The following is a 20,226-nucleotide window of genomic DNA, read 5'->3' as shown; positions in this document are numbered from 1 at the left end:
AAATTTTAATTTCTAACTACTAAATATAATATTAAATTTTAATTTTTTAATATTAGTCTCAATACTTTAAAATAAATGCGAAGTTTTAAATATAATCTCATCTTTTTCTCAAAATTTTAGGAGAGTTTGGATATGTGACAATTTTAATTGTTAAATAGCCTTTAAAATTACTACCGAGTGACTTATTATAACCGATTTGGAGTTTGGTGTCTAGACCTAAGTTGTACACTCTCTCGACTAGTTCTTTTTTTTTGTTTGCTGAGTCTCCGAATTTTTGCTTGGATTAAGTACAAAAAGTAACGTAATTGAGTGAAAGGCAAAAGAACAATTAATTAATAAATTTATTTTCGATGAATTATTTTTAAAATATTTTTATACATGCAATTGACATAATCTTATATTAGTAAAAATATTTTCTTTTATATTAAATAAATATAATCAGACGATCGTATAAAATATTTTATATGATTAATATATTAAAGTTAAAATTTTAATTAATAGTTAAATTTTGAGATATTATTTATAAAATTTTATTCTTTTACTACTTCGATAATAATTCAAATTATTACTTTTACATTTCAATTCATCAATTGATTAAGGATAAAGTAATTTTGCATGACTAATTAATACGATAGTTAAATTCATAATTATTGTCTAAGTATGCAACTTTGATTAAGCTCAGTCCATGTCTACCATTCATTGAGATCATAAAAACCCACAAGGAAAACATATCTATTTCCAGCCGATCGTGGAACACATTTTTCCCAAATCGCAAAGGAAAAGAAAACAAACAGTAGTAAAACCAGGCCTAAACCCAAACTTTCTTCTCCCACCTACTAACTGCACTTCACTGTATATGGATATTGACCTAGATTTTCTCCAAAGAAAAATCCAAATCCTCTATTCCCTAGGCACACACATTTCTAAATTAAGCTTATTCTAATTGCACTTTTTATTTTTTATTTTACTATTTTTCTCGTCAAATTGAATGGCTTAGAAAGATTCCCATTTCCCCACCTGCATAGCGTGACACTTCTTTAAAGCAAGAGGCAGTTTCAGTAGCCGCGTGTTAAGTTAACAAATCCTGTGTCTTCAAATCCCAACCGTCCATCTCATACGTAACCGTCCTCCATCAACGGTCCAGATCCTCTCAGAATCGCAGTGCGAAAATAGCGAAAAGCACCACATAAATCCCCGGGCCCCACAAGTTACGTGTAATCTTGATCCAAAAGCAGCACAACACCATTAAAAAAACCGCACCCCTAAAAGCGACACATAGCAAGGTTAAACCAATCAGGTCTCGCCACGTGTCGTTCAGGAAAAATACTACCGACTCTCCCCGTCCTCCTACGGCAAAATAGCTTCTACGCTTTGCTTCGGTTTCTTTCTTGAAGAAAGATTCTGGTTTTTGGGAAGGAAGAAAAAAAAAGATCAACTGAACCTCCATTTCCAATTTCTGCTTAGTTTCTTTTGGTTTTCGGGTTGATTTGGTTTCTGGGCTTCAATATTTCTTGATCCCAACAAACTTTTACTGTAGATTTTGGATTTGGTGAGGTTTTGAAGAAGGTAAAAAAAAAAAAAGAAGGCGACGAAATTTGAGCTACCCCATCATGCAAAGATTGGTTGATCACGCTCTTGCCGTTACTAAAGAGTAAGAAAAATGTTATTTTTCTATTATTTGGGGTGAGGAATATTTTGCCATAAATGAAATGGGGGTGTTTATATTTTGTTTCAATGTTGTGATTTTGTATGGAGTTAAGTTATTTTATTTATTAGGGTTCTTGAGGAAATGGCTGTATGATTGTCATTTGACTATTTGTTGTGTTCGATTATTGGTTTTTAGCCTGATTACTATATCTATGATTTTTTTTAGTTGCTGTAGATTTTTCTGATTCTGCAAAATGGGATGTAATTTTTCTGATTACACTTGATCCTGCAAAATGGATTTTGTTTTTAGCTATTTTTGGATTGCATCATTGGTACCATTTGTTTGTTGCATAGAATTTCGCCCTTTCGTTTCTGTTTTGACTTAATAGTCAATGCAATCGGAACAATGCTGAGCCATACTTTTCTTCCTATTTTAATAAACAAGTTTATCATTTTTGGGTGTTATTTTGTTGCTGTTGTTCAAAAGCCTGGTGTTTTTTGTTTTTTACAACTTAAATATATTGAATGCTGATCAATTTAAAAGACTTTAATCTCCAATAGATTTTAGAACCGGTAGTCTGGTGCGATTTATTTAATGGCCTATCATATTTCAATATCTTCAGCAATTGCACATATGTCAGACTCAGTGGTTTGCATTTGCATAATCTGAATTTTATTTCAGGTCAGTGAAGGCAGTTACATACGAGTCTGTGAACAATATTGTGAGGATAATCAATGGAGTCTCAGCCCTTTTATTGGCGTTACTACCCGGGAAAGCTAATATGCTTGAAGGCATTCAAGGTTGGGAACTCAGGCCAACTTTCCGCGGACCACGGCTACCGCGTTGGATGGAGAAGTATGTTTTCATCATTACCTTGACATTTTCTGTGAATCTTCTTTGTTGTATTGCCTTTAGTTGCTTAATAAATATGATTGTATACTGGTTCATAGCGTTATCGAGAATTGGTAATGTCGCTATCAAGCTGGAATTAGGGAGTTTTGCCATTCACTAGCTCGCCAATGAAAATCCTTAGCCTTTAGGGAACTCGTTTGCTAAACCCTTTCTATAAATAAGCTATTCTCAGTGTAGCACATATGAAGGTGCATCTCTGCATGCACTTAGGTATAACCCCTGCACCCAAGGTACGATGCTACCTTTTAGATCGTAGACTTCATGTTCTCTGATGCCTATGATTAGTGAAAGGAAATAGGTAAGAATGCTAGATGTGAGGATCTAAGAATCGAGGAAGTCAAATTGGGTAAGGATTTACGGCAAATTGTTGATTGATGCAATCATTTTATTCCTTGTTGCCACATAGAAACATCTAGTAGTTTTTATTGGTTATATATATTAAACAGTTAGATATTCTGTTCTACAGAAGTTATTATAATTTGATAAATATGAAAGGTATTGTAAATCTTCTGGATTGGGTATATTATACCTTTTTACCTTTTGACCATTTGTTAACCTTTTCTGATTTGTTATCCCTTTTCTTTTGAATTTGTGGTTTTTCTAATTCTTCGCAACTTCGGAGTTTGTGTTGTCTTCGTCAGATTTTTGTCCTGGATGCATATCTTTCAAGTCTATTCATGACATTATTCTTCTTAACTAAAACTTGTGTTCTTTTTATTCATTTTTAGTGGCGTGTCCTCTTTCAACCATTTCATTCATGAACTTTCTGTGGATTCTGATACGAGTCCTGATTACTCATCTGAAGAAGAAGATAGTGATAGATACGAGTACCCTGCATCTCCTGCATCTCACTGTTCTCGAGCCTCTGAAGCATACAATAGGCATCAGATGGATTGGTTCCAGTATATTTTACTGTGGATTTTATTACCTCTCAAGTTATTACTAGCGATTCCAGTTCGGCTTTTCCAGTTATTTTATTATGCGGTGTTAAAAGTCCTGCATATCCCTAGCAATCACCGTCCCTCCCGTTTACATGCACATAGGAGGATGCAAAGCCTCAAGGATCAAATCATCCACCGTGCTACGGATAGGAGACGTGGAGTTGTAGAGGTAATACTAAGATCTCTTTTCATACCGATTTGTATTGCATTTAATCATAACTTATGGATAGATAAATTTCAGGTGAAGGTAACCTTTGTGTAGCTAAGAAGTTTTCTTTGTGGTCAATCAGGATGTTCATCTAGCTATAGAGATATGTATAGAAGCTGTCTTCGACTTTTTTCACAAGGCAGCACATCTTCTTCTGTCCCCATCAGAAGCCTTCGTGGCATTAGTGAGCTTGTTTTCATCTCATGGAAGTGGCATTGAACAAGATCACGATCCTTTTAAGGATGCTGCTATTTCTACAGCAACGAGAGGTGGGGATGGCCCGGCACCAACAGAGAGGAGTACCAACCTCCATCAGTCTCTGAATACAGATGCCCGAACTTGTCAGGATGTCATAACAGAGCTTGGGTAAAGACTACTACATAGTTGCCATCACATTTGTTCTTTTCAAATGAAATTTTGGTTATATACTTCATGATTTCTTCTTTTAACATCTACAGATATCCATATGAAGCTATTCATGTGATCACTTCTGATGGATATATTATTCTCTTGGAAAGAATACCCAGGTAAAGTAAATATTTTCTATTGATTTCAAGGCTCAGTGACCTTTCTCCCTCCTTCTCTAATTATTTTGATTTGACGAGTTTAAATTAAATATGCCGTATATGAGTACTTATCAGGAATCATTGCATAAATTGATACAAATGGTTCATGCATGAATTTTGATATAAATTGGCATATGTTTTGGTATCTGAACTGTTTTTTACCACCATCAGGAATGAATTTTGTGTTCGAAATAAAATTATAAACAAGAGAATGTGCCTTTTCTGGTCAACATATTTCTTTACAAACTTTAGTTTGTAGTCAATTACTGAAGAAATATTGTGATTAGGTGATTAGAGCATCAGGCCACGATATAGTCATATACTCGATTTTCATAAATGCGTAATAATGTGCGAAAGATGTTTATATGGAAAAAGGAGATTAGTAAGGATGCTATTAAGATGGGTGTTCTGCATTGTGCCGTGTCTAATGCTTGTTATCTGACTTCACAGGAGAGATTCACGGAAAGCTGTTTTTCTTCAGCATGGGGTTTTGGATTCATCAATGGGGTGAGTTATCTTGTCATCTCTACGTTGCTTTGATCCGACTTGATTATGCAATTCCGTGTATTTGGGAGTTGAAAGAGTTATATAGTACATTTGTGCGGGAAAAGCTCATGAAGAAATTCATTTTACGAGTGTTTGATGGAGGGGTGTGACAAAAACCTGAAGTAGGTCAGCAAATATTTTGCTGCAATATGATCTTATTTAACTCGGCTAGGTGATAAAGTTGGCTGTGATTGAAATTAAATTCACTGTTTATCTAATCGAATATCAGAACTTTTGTTTAGTTTATAATTTCTTCCGCTAATTTTTAATCCCAATGTGTGTTCAAGATATTGCGGTTTTCTAAAATCTTTTCCCATTTGTGAGACAGTTGGGTATCAAATGGTGTTGTTGGCTCTCCAGCTTTTGCAGCCTATGATCAAGGTTTGTTATATACATCATTAGACAATACCTATGCCTCGGAACATTTCCTTTTTAGGAACTCTTACATGTAGAGTTTGGTTTTATGTGCAGGGTATGATGTATTTCTCGGTAATTTTCGTGGTTTGGTTTCAAGGGAGCATGTCAACAAGAACATCTCATCGCGCGAGTAAGTTTGCAAAGCTAATCTCTTGGACTATAATATATTTAAAAAGAACTTAGAGAGAAGGTATAATAGCGAACAACGATTATTAGCTAACAAATTGTACAAAGTGTAATGGCAAACAACGGAGGGCAATAAGTGAAAATGTTTCTAAAATAGAATATTCCCCGTTATTGTCACCCAATTTGGAGTTGAACAAAGAAAGAGTGAATCCTCGCCCATCATGTACCCTTTCCAACTGTCTGATTATCTCATTAAATAAACAGATTCCACCTTAAATAATCTGGTTGTGACTTACTAATCTGTTCGTGCAGATACTGGCGGTATTCCATCAATGAGCATGGCACTGAAGATGTTCCTGCTATGATAGAGAAAATCCATGAAGTAAAATGTGCTGAATTGAAGCTTAGTAAACCAGATTGTGAGGAGGAAATAGATGATTATCAGCCTTACAAGCTTTGTGCAATTAGCCATAGTTTGGGAGGAGCTGCTATGATAATGTATGTTGTTACACAAAAGATACAAGAGAAGCCTCATAGACTTTCAAGATTGATTCTACTATCGCCGGCTGGTTTCCATGATGACTCAAACATCGTATTTTCCACAGTGGAGTTCATGTTAGTTCTGGTGGCTCCTATTTTATCCCTTTTTGTGCCTGCCTTCTATATACCAACCAGATTCTTCCGCATGCTTGTTAACAAGCTTGCTCGGGATCTCCATAACCTACCTGCCGTCGGAGGGCTAGTTCAAACTTTAATGGGTTATGTCGTTGGCGGCGACAGCTCAAACTGGGTCGGAGTTCTAGGGTTACCACACTACAACATGAACGATATGCCCGGAGTGTCTTTCCGGGTCGCGCTCCATCTCGCGCAGATAAAACGAACCAGAAGGTTTAGAATGTTTGACTATGGCGCATCCACCAACATTGAAGTGTATGGTTCGCCGGAGCCATTAGACTTGGCGGAGTGCTATGGGATCATCGACATTCCCGTCGATCTTGTTGCCGGACAGAAAGATAAAGTGATAAGGCCTACAATGGTGAGAAGACACTACAAATTGATGAAGGGTGCTGGGGTAAATGTATCATACAATGAGTTTGAATATGCACATTTGGATTTCACATTCTCCCACCGTGAAGAACTCTTGTCTTATGTCATGTCAAGGTTGTTGCTTGTGGATCCAAATCACAAGCCTCAAAGGGTTGCAAGGTCAAAGAAAAAAGAACAAATAGCAGCAGCTAGCAGAGACTAGAATAGTAATTTTTTCTTACTAGACTACTTGCCAATTTCTTGCATGTGTGAATATATAGAGCTGTTTTGTAGTAGGTAATCTTTTTCCTTCAAATGTGGAGGGGAAAATGGACTTTTTTTTCGAAAATTTATTTTGTTGTATATTAGTTTGCATGTGTATAACAGTGGAACAGATGCAATAGAGAGAGAATCTAGGTTAATGTTGTAATTTGGTAGTTTTTTGGGACAATTTGATGTTACCAGATTTCACTGATTCCAGTAATTCTTCAGATTTAGTATTTTCTGAGTATCTCATTGGTTGAATGATTGGATGGTTGAACTAAGGTGGCATATGAGAATATTGTATCAACTAAAATTTCTTTCTAATTTATCAATAAAGTTTGTTGGGCTTCGTTCTGTATTTGGGATCGAATCATGCTTTTATTTAATCATCTGCTGATATCCTTAATACTTCGACTATCTGATTGCTATGTACTGTATTTGTATAATTTGAAATTTTAAACATCTACACACAAACTTTTAACTGAAGAAAAATTACTGTTGTGATGAAATGAAATATTCACATGAATCCTCCTCTTTTTTCAACTCATTGGTTGATATCGAGTTTTAGTTACAAATGTGCCAAATGAAACTTACAATTTTGGTTTCTCATATGGTATCTTCTAGTTTGGCATAGAGACTAATTCGTTATGGGTTAACGTATTTATCGGTAGAAACCCAGAGACTATAATAAATTTGGGGAATGGATCTTTTTAATTGTAATTAAAAAAGAATTGGAAGTATAAAATGTAATCTTTAACCTTTGATTGTTCTCTTTCTCATATTTATTTTTGTTCTCACTTATAAAATTAATGGTGTGAGATTACACTTTATTTCCTCAATTGTTAAAAAAAAATTGGGAAGATTCATTCCCATAAATTTTTGCTTGTACGTATGTCAACTTGGCCGAAAAGAATGATGCATTATAGTTTATCGAATCGTTTGAATCTTATCTTGTCGATTAAGTGTCTCCATTGTGTATTTACAACTCTCTATTATATGTTAAAATATCTGATTCGTTCAAACCATTTGTAAAATTAAATCTTATTATTTGGCTATATTATGACAGTATGACAATTGCGTTTTTCTGAAAATAAAGTATTAAAGTTGGAATAACAACAAAATTTAAAAGTATAAAACGAATGTTAACATAAAATAACATGACCATATATATATATAGTCAAAAAATGCGGGCATATGTTTCTAACCTATTATTATACTTTCAATATATATATGGTGTGAAGATGTATCCGCAAAATCATAAACTCAAAAAATGTTACCAATAATCCCAGCATGGTTCCTTCTTGTAGGGTTCATACTATTCATCCTCTCCACCACCATATTATTTCGGAAACAGAGCCAACAAAAACAGAAACAACCACCACCACCACCAGGTCCACCGGCTGTGCCGGTAGTAGGTCACCTCCACATATTAGGTGAACTTCCCCACCGCACCCTTGAAACCTTGTCCAAAAAACATGGTCCCATAATGTCTCTACGACTGGGACAAGTCCCAACCATCGTGATCTCTTCCCCGGAAGTGGCTGAGCTCTTCCTCAAGAAACACGACACCGTTTTTGCCAGCCGGCCTCTCCTCGAAGCTTCCAAGTACTTCTCCTATGGCTACAAGGGCATGATATTCGCCGAGTACGGTCCCTATTGGCGAAACATGAGGAAAGTGTGCACCTTGCAACTTCTGAGTGCATCCAAAGTGGAGTCCTTCGCACCTTTGAGGAAGTTGGAGCTCGGAAAAGCGGTTAAAACGGTTGCCAAAGCCGCGGAGGATGGCAAGGTTGTGAACCTCAGTGAGGTGGTTCATAGTGTTATGGAGGATGTGGTGTATAAAATGGTTTTGGGGTGTAACAAAGATGACAAGTTTGATTTGAAGGGACTTATTCATGAAATGTTGATCTTGGCTGGAAAATTTAATGTTACAGATTTTGTGCCTTGGCTTGGACCATTGGATTTACAGGTTTGAAACTAGACTTCATCCATTTGCTTTCTTTGTTCAATTAGTTAATTAACTTATTCAATTTAGATCTACACATTTTAGTTTAATTTGTTGAAAAAGTATAGGGACCAACTATATTATGAGCCAACGTAAATCAATTTTTTATATTTTTAATTTTAAAATTTAAAAAAGTAGGAGTAACGAAAGATTATTTTTTCTTTTTCATAACAGATTTTTTATTTTAAACTAATTGGCTCTAGTTAGTTATACCTCTAATTAGTTTTCTAACCAATTTTTTTTAGAAATGGTATTTGCACTATTTATTTAAGGTATATACTTTTCAATTTTAATATTAAAATAATTAATAATAAGTGAGGAAAGAGACTATAAAACATGAACGTATAAGTTTAATTGTATATACGAAGAGTGTGGAAAGAGACTATTATTATGACACTCAATATAAATATTGTCACACCCTTTTATTTAATTTTTATATGTTTTTCCTAATTCTCCCTTCTTACGTAAATAATGAACCATTCAAATTAAAGAAGAAATTATTTAATATAGTTTTGTATTTTTCGATTATAAAATTTTTATTGTTGTAAAGTCGATAATACTAAAATTCATATTTAAGCTAAGTAATATAGTGCAAATAAAATTTCTTATCAACGATTTTAATGCCAAAATAATTTAAAAAATATATACTTTATTAAGTGTACATATTAGATGTTGCATATAATAACATTTGATCATTTTTTTTTTAACTTACCAACTAAGGTAGGTACATACTTTCTAAATTTTACACTTATTCACAAGCTTTACTAAGAAGGAAATTAAAAAAAACTTTTTAGGATTTTATTAACATAATAATCTATAAATTGCTCCTATTTTATATTATAGTTCTCCTAAATTAAGGATTTTAATGAAACTATAATTGTTATATATTTTATCCGGTGTCTTCAAGTGTGATTATGTTTTGTGTGACTACTATGTCTATAAAAGAATAGCCAATAAAAAAGCAAAATGTGGCATCCTTTTGACTTGGGAAACAACATCTGACTTATTTGATGCTGATTACATGCTATGATGCTAATCAACAATTTTATTGGATCTTTTACTGCAGTTACTTTTTAGGGTTTTAAACTATTTCAGAAAATAAAAATTAATTTAAAAAATATGCTTTATTATTTATTTATTTATTTTGGTCAAGTTACACTCTCACTCACACATACCTCTTCTTATAAGTTCTATATAATATTTTTTAGTCATAACTAGGATTCAAATTTGATGTAATTTCCAGCAATCATACAAAGATGTCATAAACAAGCCTTGTAGAGTTGCAGTGCAATTATTTATTTAATTATTTATTTATTTCAATCACTATATCAAACAAATTGGGCCCAATAAAAAATTAGCCTACACCACCGTAAAATGTAAGTTGTCTGATTAAATTATTAATAGGCGTCTCACACCCTGGACGCCAGTCTGGGTCAACCATTTTGTTTTAGGCAACCCCAAGTCTATAATAAAAAAATACGGTCCAAAGTTGAACCCATTAAACATTATTTCGATTTCTATCGTTTGAAATTGTAAATTACATATATATTCAGTTGTATATGTTCTACACTGCATACGGTTAAAAGGATTTGATGACCAATACCCATTATTTTTTTTTTTTTTTTTTTTTTTTGAAACATAGGAAGCTCAACACATTAAAGTGGAGCAGAACACATAATCATAGGACATAGAACATAAACCAGAAAAATAAAACATGACCTATGTAGACAGAGAAACAATCTCTTGGCACCTTGTCTATGCTATCCAACACCTAAAGAATCTCCTCCAGTCCACTCGTTGTAGCTTAACACTATCCTTGTGTGAATCGAGTCAATACTGGCGATGTTATTATTGAAAATTCTGGCATTACGCTCCAACCAGATGTTCCAGATCACTGCAAAGAACGCCGTCATCCACAGCCGTTGCCCTTGTCTTCTGTTACGCATGCCAATCCAACTTCCGAATAGATCTTTCATGTTCCCAGGAATCACCCAAACGCTGCCAAAGAATCGCACCCAAGAGCACCACACTTTCCATGTTACCTCACACCTAATAAATAAGTGCTCAACAGTTTCTACCCCTTTGTGGCACAGGACACAGATATTATCACTATGAATATCAACTCCTAATCTAATCAATCTCTCCTTAGTATTAATTCTACCAACTAGCACAAACCAACCAAAAAGCTCAATTCTTAGGGGTACCAGGCCTCTCCATAGAGCATTTGTGAAGCTATAGCTCGTAATCTCGTCTGACAACGTCTCCGTTTGGATTACCTGCATGAAGGATTTCGTGGAGAAAATCCCTATATTATCAAACTTCCACACCACACTATCGTCCCTCTCAGAAGACAGCTTTACTGGCCTTAGCCTCACATGCAGTTGATGGACCAGTTCAAGTTCCCATTGGAACAACTCCCTCCTCCACTGAAAATTCCATATCCAATCTAATCCATCCCAAAACCCGCAGTCCCCAATTACAGCTCCTTGTTGGCTTGAAATAGCGAAGAGTCGTGGAAAATTTCCTTTCAGAGGACCACACTTGACCCAATTGTCTTCCCAAAACCGGGTTTGCCTACCATTACCGACGTCCATCGCCAAACCACTCACCAGTTTATCTCGCACTCTTTGCTCTTTGACATTGAGCTGGCATATGTCCTTCCAAGCCCCCCTTTGGATGGTAGAGACTGAGTTGCTAGCATGACATTAGGGGATAGCTTATTGCAAGAGCAGACAATCTTTTTCCACAATGGACATTCCTCCTTAGAGAATCTCCACCACCACTTAAATAATAGTGCTGTGTTCCTAAGCACTACATCTCCCACCCCTAAGCCCCCACCTTTTTCGGAGCCTGGACCAACTCCCACCTGACCAGCGGTATGCCATTGGTGCCGTCCTCCTTGCACCACATAAAGTTCCTTTGCAAAGCTATCAGTTTATCCGCTACCGCCCTTGGCATCTTATACAAGCTTAGGTAATAAATGGGCAAGCTATTTAGTACCGATTTGATAAGGACAAGCTTACCTGCTTTATTCAAAACCTTCGCTTTCCATAAACTGAGCTTTTGTTCCACCTTATCTATGATTGGTTTCCATGTCTTTACCAACCGCGGATTAGCTCCTAAGAAAACCCCAAGGTATCGAATAGGCAACTCCTTCTTCTGGCACCCCAGCAGGCCACACGCATGATCAATCCAGCCTTGCTCACAGTTCACAGGTATCAGATTTGACTTATCAAAATTAATGCTTAGCCCAGACATCAACTCGAAGCATCGCAGCAACCTCTTATAGTTGACAATTGTTTCCGTTTCTGGCGGGCAGAATAAAATTGTGTCATCTGCGAATTGTAGGTGTGACAGCTCCACATGATCTCCCCCTACCATTAACGGCGCAATGCGCCCGTTCCTGACTGCTTCTCCCAGCATCCTATGCAATACATCAACAACGAGAACAAATAGAAGTGGAGATAGGGGGTCTCCTTGTCTTAGCCCCCTTTCCATCTTGAATGGTTTAGACGGTGTCCCGTTCACCAGAACAGACATCGTAGCCGTGGTAACACACTCCTTCACCCAAGTCCGCCACCTTTGGCCAAAGCCCATTTTCTGTAACACTATATCAACAAAACTCCATCGCACTCTATCATACGCTTTTTGGAAGTCAAGCTTAATGATAGCCGCTGTCTTTTTCCGCGCCTTCAGCCAATGCACTGTCTCACAGGCTATGAGTGCCCCATCATAAATTTTTCTACCCTTTACAAACGCAGTCTGAGTCTCCCCTACCAACCCCGGCATCACAGACCTCATCCTCCTCACCAACACTTTCGAAATCACTTTATAGAGACAGCCCACCATACTAATCGGCCGAAAGTCCTTTACCTCCTTTGCACCTGTAAATTTTGGGGCTAGTGTCACCCAAGTTACATTCGCATCCATAGGTAACTGAGCACTTTGGAAAAAGCCTAGTACAGCTGCAATGAAATCCGGACCAATGTCTTCCCAGCATTTCTTTATGACCAATACCTTTATATATTAAATTTTTGTTTTGCCCATTGCAATGATCATCTTCATTTTCTATAGCAATTTCTAGCATTTTCAAAATAGTGGCTAATTTTTTTTATATTGATTAAATATATGTAATACATTGTTATTGGAAAATTATGTGTTTTTTTTATATGGTGTTTTATTCAAATCGGACGATCCGATTTGTTTGATGAAAAAAATAAATTACAAATCGGAGGATCCGATTTGCTTGAAGAAAAAATTAAACTTCAAATCGGAGGGTCCGATTTGTATTTTTTATTTTTTTTATTTGTTAAAATAAAAATCGGACGGTCCGACTTTAACATTAAAAAATTTTTTATTTTCGAAATTACAAATTGGTGCCTCCCATTTGTGTCATTCCATAACTAAATAAAACACCTCTCTCCTCACATCATATTATCATACACGTTTCTCTCTCCTACACGAAAAATCAAAAGCGCAAAAATAGCGTATCTATTATTCTATTACGTAGTCAATAGTCTTATAGTCTAGTCAACAGAAGAAGAGAAGAAAAATCATTAGTCAAATATGGTTGTTGTAAGGTATCAAGAGTCGTAAGGTTGAAGAAAACGAGAGTGACGAAAGTGTGTGGAAGCAGAGCAGAGAGAACAATAGGGATAAAGAATGATTATTGATTGTAGTTGATTTAATTTGAAACAAAGACACTTAGCCTTATAAACCACACCAGGCTAGAGAGCTAATACATATAATCATGGCTGTCACATGACAAATTCTGTTATGTAATAATCTGTTATGGAATCAGTTATTACTTGTGACTCGAGTACCTGCACTAACTAACTAACTAATTAATTCTATTCTATGTATGTTGACTAAATTGTTGTTACCTAAAGTTTTCCAATCAAAAATTGATCAATTTTGATTCTTATACGTTTTCAGGGACTTAGACGAAACTTCAAGAAACTCAGTAAAGAAGTTGACGAAGTGCTTGAGAAAATAATCAAGGATCATGAACATGCTTCTTCAAACGCTCACAACAACAATGAGAAACATGGCAACAAGGACTTTGTGGACATATTACTCTCACAGATGCACCAACCAATTGACCCTTACGACGAACAAAATCATGTCATTGATCGCACCAACATAAAGGCTATTGTCTTAGACATGATCGCCGCGGCATTCGACACTTCCGCGACAGTTATTTTGTGGGCTTTATCCGAACTCTTAAGGAATCCAAGGGTGATGAAGAAGCTTCAAGAAGAGCTAAGAAATGTGGTTGGAATGAACAAGCTAGTGGAAGAGGTTGATTTACCAAAGTTGAGTTACTTAGATATGGTGATTAAAGAGGCGCTAAGATTACACCCTGCAGGAACGTTTATTACCCGGAAATCAATGAAAGACATTGTGATTCATAATTATTACATCAAGAAATCTTCAGAGATACTTGTGAATTTATGGGCAATAGGGCGAGATCCTAAGGTATGGTCGAATAATGCGCTTGAGTTTTATCCTGAGAGATTCTTGAATAAGAACGTGGATCTTCGTGGTTATGACTTTGAGTTGATACCATTTGGTTCTGGTCGTAGAGGGTGTCCTGGGATTCAATTGGGTCTTGTTACGGTTAAACTTGTCGTGTCTCAGTTTGTGCATTGCTTTGATTGGGAACTTCCATGGGGTATGAGTCCTAATGAATTAGACATGAGTGAGAAATATGGCATAACAGTCCCAAGAGTCAAGGATTTGCTTGCTGTGCCAGCGTTTCGTCTTCTTAGAATATTGGCACAAGATGAACCAAGTAAATAATATATTCACAATATTTGGGATACACAATAAAAAATCAACTCAAACAACTTAATAAAATTGTTTTCCTTTGTATTTAGTAATTGTTGCTAGAATAATTATGCAATTAGATGTAATAACTAATAAATATATAATTATGGATGTTATATATATAAATTATGGATATTATATTATATAAGGTAATTTTAAATATTATTTTTCTAACATTACCAATTCGATAATCGAAAGATTTTATGTAGACAAAATGTTTATGATATTTTTTTATATATATAAAATCAAAATGTACTTTATACCTCCTTCTCTCTATTTTACACCATCTTTTCTTTTATGTATATTGATTAATAGTTTTTAAGAATTTTATTATTTTATTTATTAATGTTTCAAATTTTTTATAATATTTTTGTAGAACTTATTTAATAGGTTTTTTTCATAATATTTTTTTTTAAATTTTTTAATAAGAACATATCTTGATTTTTATCTTTCATCTTTTATATTTATTGATTATAATAAATTTTTTTTACAGTGTATTTTTTATTGACTGCATACATTAAGATAAACAAACAAATATAAATTGAATATATAATTTAAATTTAATTAAAATTATAAACTAAATAAATTATCGAAAAAATATTAACCAATTTTGTTTTTAATTTCTCTATAATTTTATTTAATGATAAAAGTCTCTATGTAGCCACTAACATCATTGATATGAAAAAAAATTATAAGTCACTATAAAATAAAATAAAATAAAATATAAATAACATATATATAACTCCAAAGTTATTAATCATAAACTATAGGCACATTTAAAAAAAAAATTTATGGATCAACGTGTAATTTTTAATTTTTTTTTTAAAATTGTCCAAATTTATTAGCATTTAAGTTGTCTATACATCACTTTTCGAAAATATTATGATTTCACAAGTTACACTACAAGAAAAGAGTTGAGTACCGTTTGAATTACCGTCGGATTTAGTGTTGACCTGTACCGGTGGATCTAGCATCGGATTTTCCAATGGGAAGGAGGAGAAATTCGTCCCTAGAAAAGATTACTGTCGGAACAGATTTTTCATAGCTAAAGCCGACGATAATTGTTGGCACGAAAACGTAATTCACCGTGCCAATTTTATTGTCGAATTTTTCGTTAATCACGGTTAAGTGAAATGCGTCATTTTGGTAACTTAATCCGCCGGTAAATTCGACAGTAAAATTGGGATAAAATTTAAACACAAAACTCTTTCCCCTCACTTCGGCGAATAGCCCCTCTCTCTCTCTCTCTCTCTCTCTCTCTCTCTCTCTCTCTCTCTCTCTCTCTCTCTCTCTCTCTCTCTCTCTCTCTCTCTCTCTCTCTCTCTCTCTCTCTCTCTCTTCGTCGAAGCTGTCACTGTCGTGACCGCCGAAAGCATGTCGTCATTATCGCCACCGCATAGAGCACCCACTGTTATCACCGCTGTATATCGTCATCAATTCTACTGCTATTGCTATCCCGCTACATCCTCCTCTGCCACGGTTGCTGTTCACGTCGCCGTCATTACTGCCTTTGTCACCACCACATTAAAGAGGCCATGCAGCCACTATCATCAGATTTATTGTTGGTATGGTTGTTTTATTTTTTCAGATTATTTTGTGAGTTTAGCATTTTGTTAGGATTTTTGTTAAATTCGTGGTTAAATTTGTTCAATAAAGTGTGTGATTAGGAGTTGTTGTGTTAATTTAATGTAAGAAAAAATTAAATAATATTAGGGTAGATTAAGTATGATGAGATTAAGAGTACTTGTTGGAAGATTTTAGTTGAGTTTAGTGAATGAGTTTCTTTCAATTGCATTAAACTTATGTCGCTTATTTTTATGATGCCTATTGTTAGTTTGGTGAAATTAGAATTATGTTTTAATTAATTGGAATAATGAGTTTTACTTATTCTTTCAAATTAGTTATTGGATTAGTTTCAACTTATGAATTTAATAAGTTATCTTTTTTATTAGTATGGTGCTATTTTTTCTGAGATCATTTGGAGTTTTCTTTTTTTGTTGTTTGTGCAGTTATATTCCATGTTAGTTTTCTATCTCTGAATATAATGAATTGTTTAAATTTTATGTTGGACTTATTTTTCCTAGGGTAGAGTTTTAGGACGGAAGTGGAAGAAGGTCGTATAGTGGCGCCTTCTCGAAACCCTTATTTGTTAGAAAATTGTGGAGTTATAAGGGGTTGCACATTAGAACAGTTAAGATTTGATGTTTTATAATTTATGATTGCAGTTGTTTTCTCTATGAAAACTGTTTATTTGATGGATGTCTCTGAATTAAGGAGAAGTTCTGCTAAATTATTATTTAAATTGTTTAAAACATGTTTGGTTTGTCTGAAAATAATAATTGTTGGCAGGAGATTCAAATTATAAGGTACACTCTGCTGAATTTTTTAAAAATTTTAATAAATCGTATTGTTGGTTGAATTCTAGGGTGTGTGTTGTAATATGATTCCAAGTCATCATCTATAGATGTATGATAGGGATAATGGTGGACTGGAGGGGTTTAAAACCTAAATTTTTTGAGGGAGTTGACGCGTTTGTTACACATGTCTTTAGCATAGAACCGTTTAGGTCTGAAAAGGATATCTAGGTGTTCGTGTCATAAGTATCGGCTGACTATGTGGTTAGGACCTTCAGATATAATGCTTAACCTCTACTGTAATGGGTTTAAGGATGGGTATTGAATGTGGACGGAACACGTCAGAGAATTAACCGGTTTGCGTCGAATTTGAATGGTCCGATAGTTGATCAACGAGGGTTCGAGTAGTGAGAGAACTAAATATAAAAGAAATGAATTGGGAGGGTAACCAAATGAGATACAACGAGATGGTGTTTGATGTAATAGGTGTTACAAAATTGGATGAGGCTGAACAAGAGCCTAACCCAGAGGCTGAACATGACCTGGCATAATAACAATAAGAGAGACGATGGAATCATGACGCACCCATCACACGGAGAAGCTTGGAAGTCTTTTGATCGGGTCCATCCTATATTTGCGAGCGAGCCTAAAAAATGTTAGATTAGATTTGTGCTCTGGCGGGTTCGCGCTCGGTAATGCGTACTCTTATTGACCTGTAATGGTGACACCTTATAACCTGAGTCCCAAAATGTGTATGAAGGATTCATACATGTTCCTAACTTGTATTATACCTGGTCCCAGCAATCCAAAGGCTAAAATAGATGTCTTCTTGTAGTCCTTGGTGGATGAGTTAAAGGAGTTCTAGATCCATGGTGTAGAAACATATGATATTTTGACGAAGACAAACTTTCAACTGCGTGCTGCATTGATGTGGATCATTAACGATTTTTTTGCATATAGGATGTTATCAGGTTGGTCCACTCAGGGTAGAATGGCATGTCCCATTTGTATGAAGGATACAAAGGCATTTTGGTTGATGAATGGTGGTAAGAATTTGTGGTTTGATTATTGTAGAAGATTCCTCGACATGGATCATCCTTTTCGACGCAACAAAGACTCGTTCAAAAAGAATAAAACTGAACAAGCAGAGGCACCCGTGAGGTTGTGTGGTAGGTAAGTTTGGCATCATGTCAGTAGAATCCCAAGGATCATTGATAACGGGACAGGTTTGAGTCCTTCGGGATATGGCACGGAGCATAATTAGACTAAATAGAGTATATTTTGAGAGTTGCTTTATTAGAAAAACAACTTAGTTTGACATTGTCTTGATGTAATGCACATTGAAAAAGCGTGTTTGATAATATCATGCACACAGTAATGGATGATGAGCGAACAAAAGACAACGATAAGGCTAGGTTAGACTTGGTGGACATTTGTAGGCGGTGATGAGTGGATAATTTATACGCTTTTTGGCATTATTTTTAGTATGTTTTTAGTATATTTTAACTAGTTTTTATTATATTTTTATTAGTTTTTAAATAAAAATCACTCTTCTGGACTTTACTATGAGTTTGTGTGTTTTTCTGTGATTTCAGGTATTTTCTGGCTGAAATTGAGGGACTTGAGCAAAAATCTGATTCAGAGGCTGAAAAAGGACTGCAGATGCTGTTGGATTCTGACCTCCCTGCATTCGAAGTGGATTTTCTGGAGCTACAGAAGCCCAATTGGTGCGCTCTTAATTGCGTTGGAAAGTAGACATCCTGGGCTTTCCAGAAATATATAATAGTCCATACTTTGCCTGAGATTTGATGGCCCAAACAGGCATTCCAAGTCAGCTCAAGAATTCTGGCGTTTAACGCCGGAACTGGCACAAAAGCTGGAGTTAAACGTCCAAACTGACACAAAAGCTGGCGTTTAACTCCAAAAAAAGTTTCTACACATGGAAGCTTCAATGCTCAGCCCAAGCACACACCAAGTGGGCCCGGAAGAAGATTTCTGCATTAATTACTGATTTCTGTAAACCCTAGGCTACTAGTTCTCTATAAATAGGACCTTATACTATTGTATTTTAATCTTTGATAAGTCTTATGATATCTTAGACACGTTTGAAGGCTGGCCATTCGGCCATTCCTAGACCTTGTTCTTATGTATTTTCAACGGTGGAGTTTCTACACACCATAAATTAAGGTGTGGAGCTCTGCTGTTCTTCATGAATTAATACAAAGTACTATTATTTTTCTATTCAACTCAAGTATATTTCTTCTCCAAGATATTCATTCGCACTTCAACCTGATGAATGTGATGATCCGTGACACTCATCATCATTCTCACCTATGAACATGTGCCTGACAACCACCTCTGTTCTACTAGTAATGGCTTGAATGCGTATCTCTTGGGTTTCTAATATAAGATTGGAACTTTCGTGGTATAGGCTAGAATTATTGGCGGCCATTCCTGAGATCCGGAACGTCTAAACCTTGTCTGTGGTATTCTGAGTAGGATCTGGAAAGGGATGACTATGACGAGCTTCAAACTCGCGATTGTTGGGCGTGTGACAGACGCAAAAGGATCAATGGATCCTATTCCAACATGATCGAGAACCAACAGATGATTAGCCATGTGGTGACAGCGCATTTGGAAAGTTTTCACTGAGAGGACGGGAAGTAGCCATTGACAACGGTGATGCCCAACATAAAGCTTGCCATGGAAAGGAGTATGAATGATTGGAAGAAGGCAATAGGAAAGCAGAGGTTCAGGAGGAACAAAGCATCTTCATACGCTTATCTGAAATTCCAACCAAAGAATTGCATAAGTATCTCTATCTTTATTTTATGTTTTATTTATCTTTTAATTATCAATTCTCCATCACCATTTGAATCTGCCTGACTGAGATTTACAAGATGACCATAGCTTGCTTCAAGCCGACAGTCTCCGTGGGATCGACCCTTACTCACGTAAGGTATTACTTGGACGACCCAGTGCACTTGCTGGTTAGTTGTGCGGAATTGTGACAGAGTGTGATTCACGTTTAAGAGCTCCAAGTCCTTTGGCGCCATTGTTGATGATCACAATTTCGTGCACCAGGCGGCCAGATCTAAACTTAAAGAGACTTGAGAATGGGTGGTGGTTAAACCAAAGGCGGTGTTCGCTCTAACGAATGACCAAAGACAAAATATTTGTAAGTGGATTAGAGGATTGAAGTTTTCTTATGATTACGCCTCTAACTTGAGCAGGTGTGCAAACGTCTCACAGGGTAGGCTTGCTAGGTTGAAGAGTTCGTCATGTCTTCATGGAGTCTTTGCTCTTGTCGCATTCAGAGAACTTCCAACCAACATCTGAAAACCCTTTACAGAAATAAGTGAGTTCTTTAGGAAGTTATGTACT

General features: G+C 35.7%; 2 protein-coding genes across 2 annotated transcripts; both read left to right on the top strand.

Annotated features, from left to right (window-relative positions):
- The first annotated feature begins 1,233 nt into the window (after window positions 1-1,233).
- Window positions 1,234-7,012, top strand: LOC112751153 (uncharacterized). The gene is made up of 9 exons (XM_025800207.3): window positions 1,234-1,651; window positions 2,330-2,503; window positions 3,289-3,670; window positions 3,792-4,075; window positions 4,168-4,236; window positions 4,726-4,782; window positions 5,150-5,202; window positions 5,293-5,368; window positions 5,677-7,012. The coding sequence occupies exons 1-9, from the start codon at window positions 1,611-1,613 to the stop codon at window positions 6,611-6,613; spliced, it is 2,073 nt and encodes a 690-aa protein (XP_025655992.1). The 5' UTR covers window positions 1,234-1,610; the 3' UTR covers window positions 6,614-7,012.
- An 801-nt stretch (window positions 7,013-7,813) lies between these two features.
- LOC112751151 (cytochrome P450 CYP736A12) lies at window positions 7,814-14,533 on the top strand. The gene is made up of 2 exons (XM_025800205.2): window positions 7,814-8,623; window positions 13,595-14,533. Exons 1-2 carry the CDS (start codon window positions 7,925-7,927, stop codon window positions 14,459-14,461), a joined length of 1,566 nt encoding a protein of 521 aa, XP_025655990.1. The 5' UTR covers window positions 7,814-7,924; the 3' UTR covers window positions 14,462-14,533.
- Window positions 14,534-20,226: the final 5,693 nt, after the last annotated feature.

This window comes from Arachis hypogaea, chromosome 15 (genome assembly GCF_003086295.3).
Source record: "Arachis hypogaea cultivar Tifrunner chromosome 15, arahy.Tifrunner.gnm2.J5K5, whole genome shotgun sequence".
In the NCBI taxonomy this organism is placed as follows: domain Eukaryota; kingdom Viridiplantae; phylum Streptophyta; class Magnoliopsida; order Fabales; family Fabaceae; genus Arachis; species Arachis hypogaea.
Note: the sequence above shows the minus strand (reverse complement) of the source record. Positions and strands in the feature narration are given on the sequence as shown.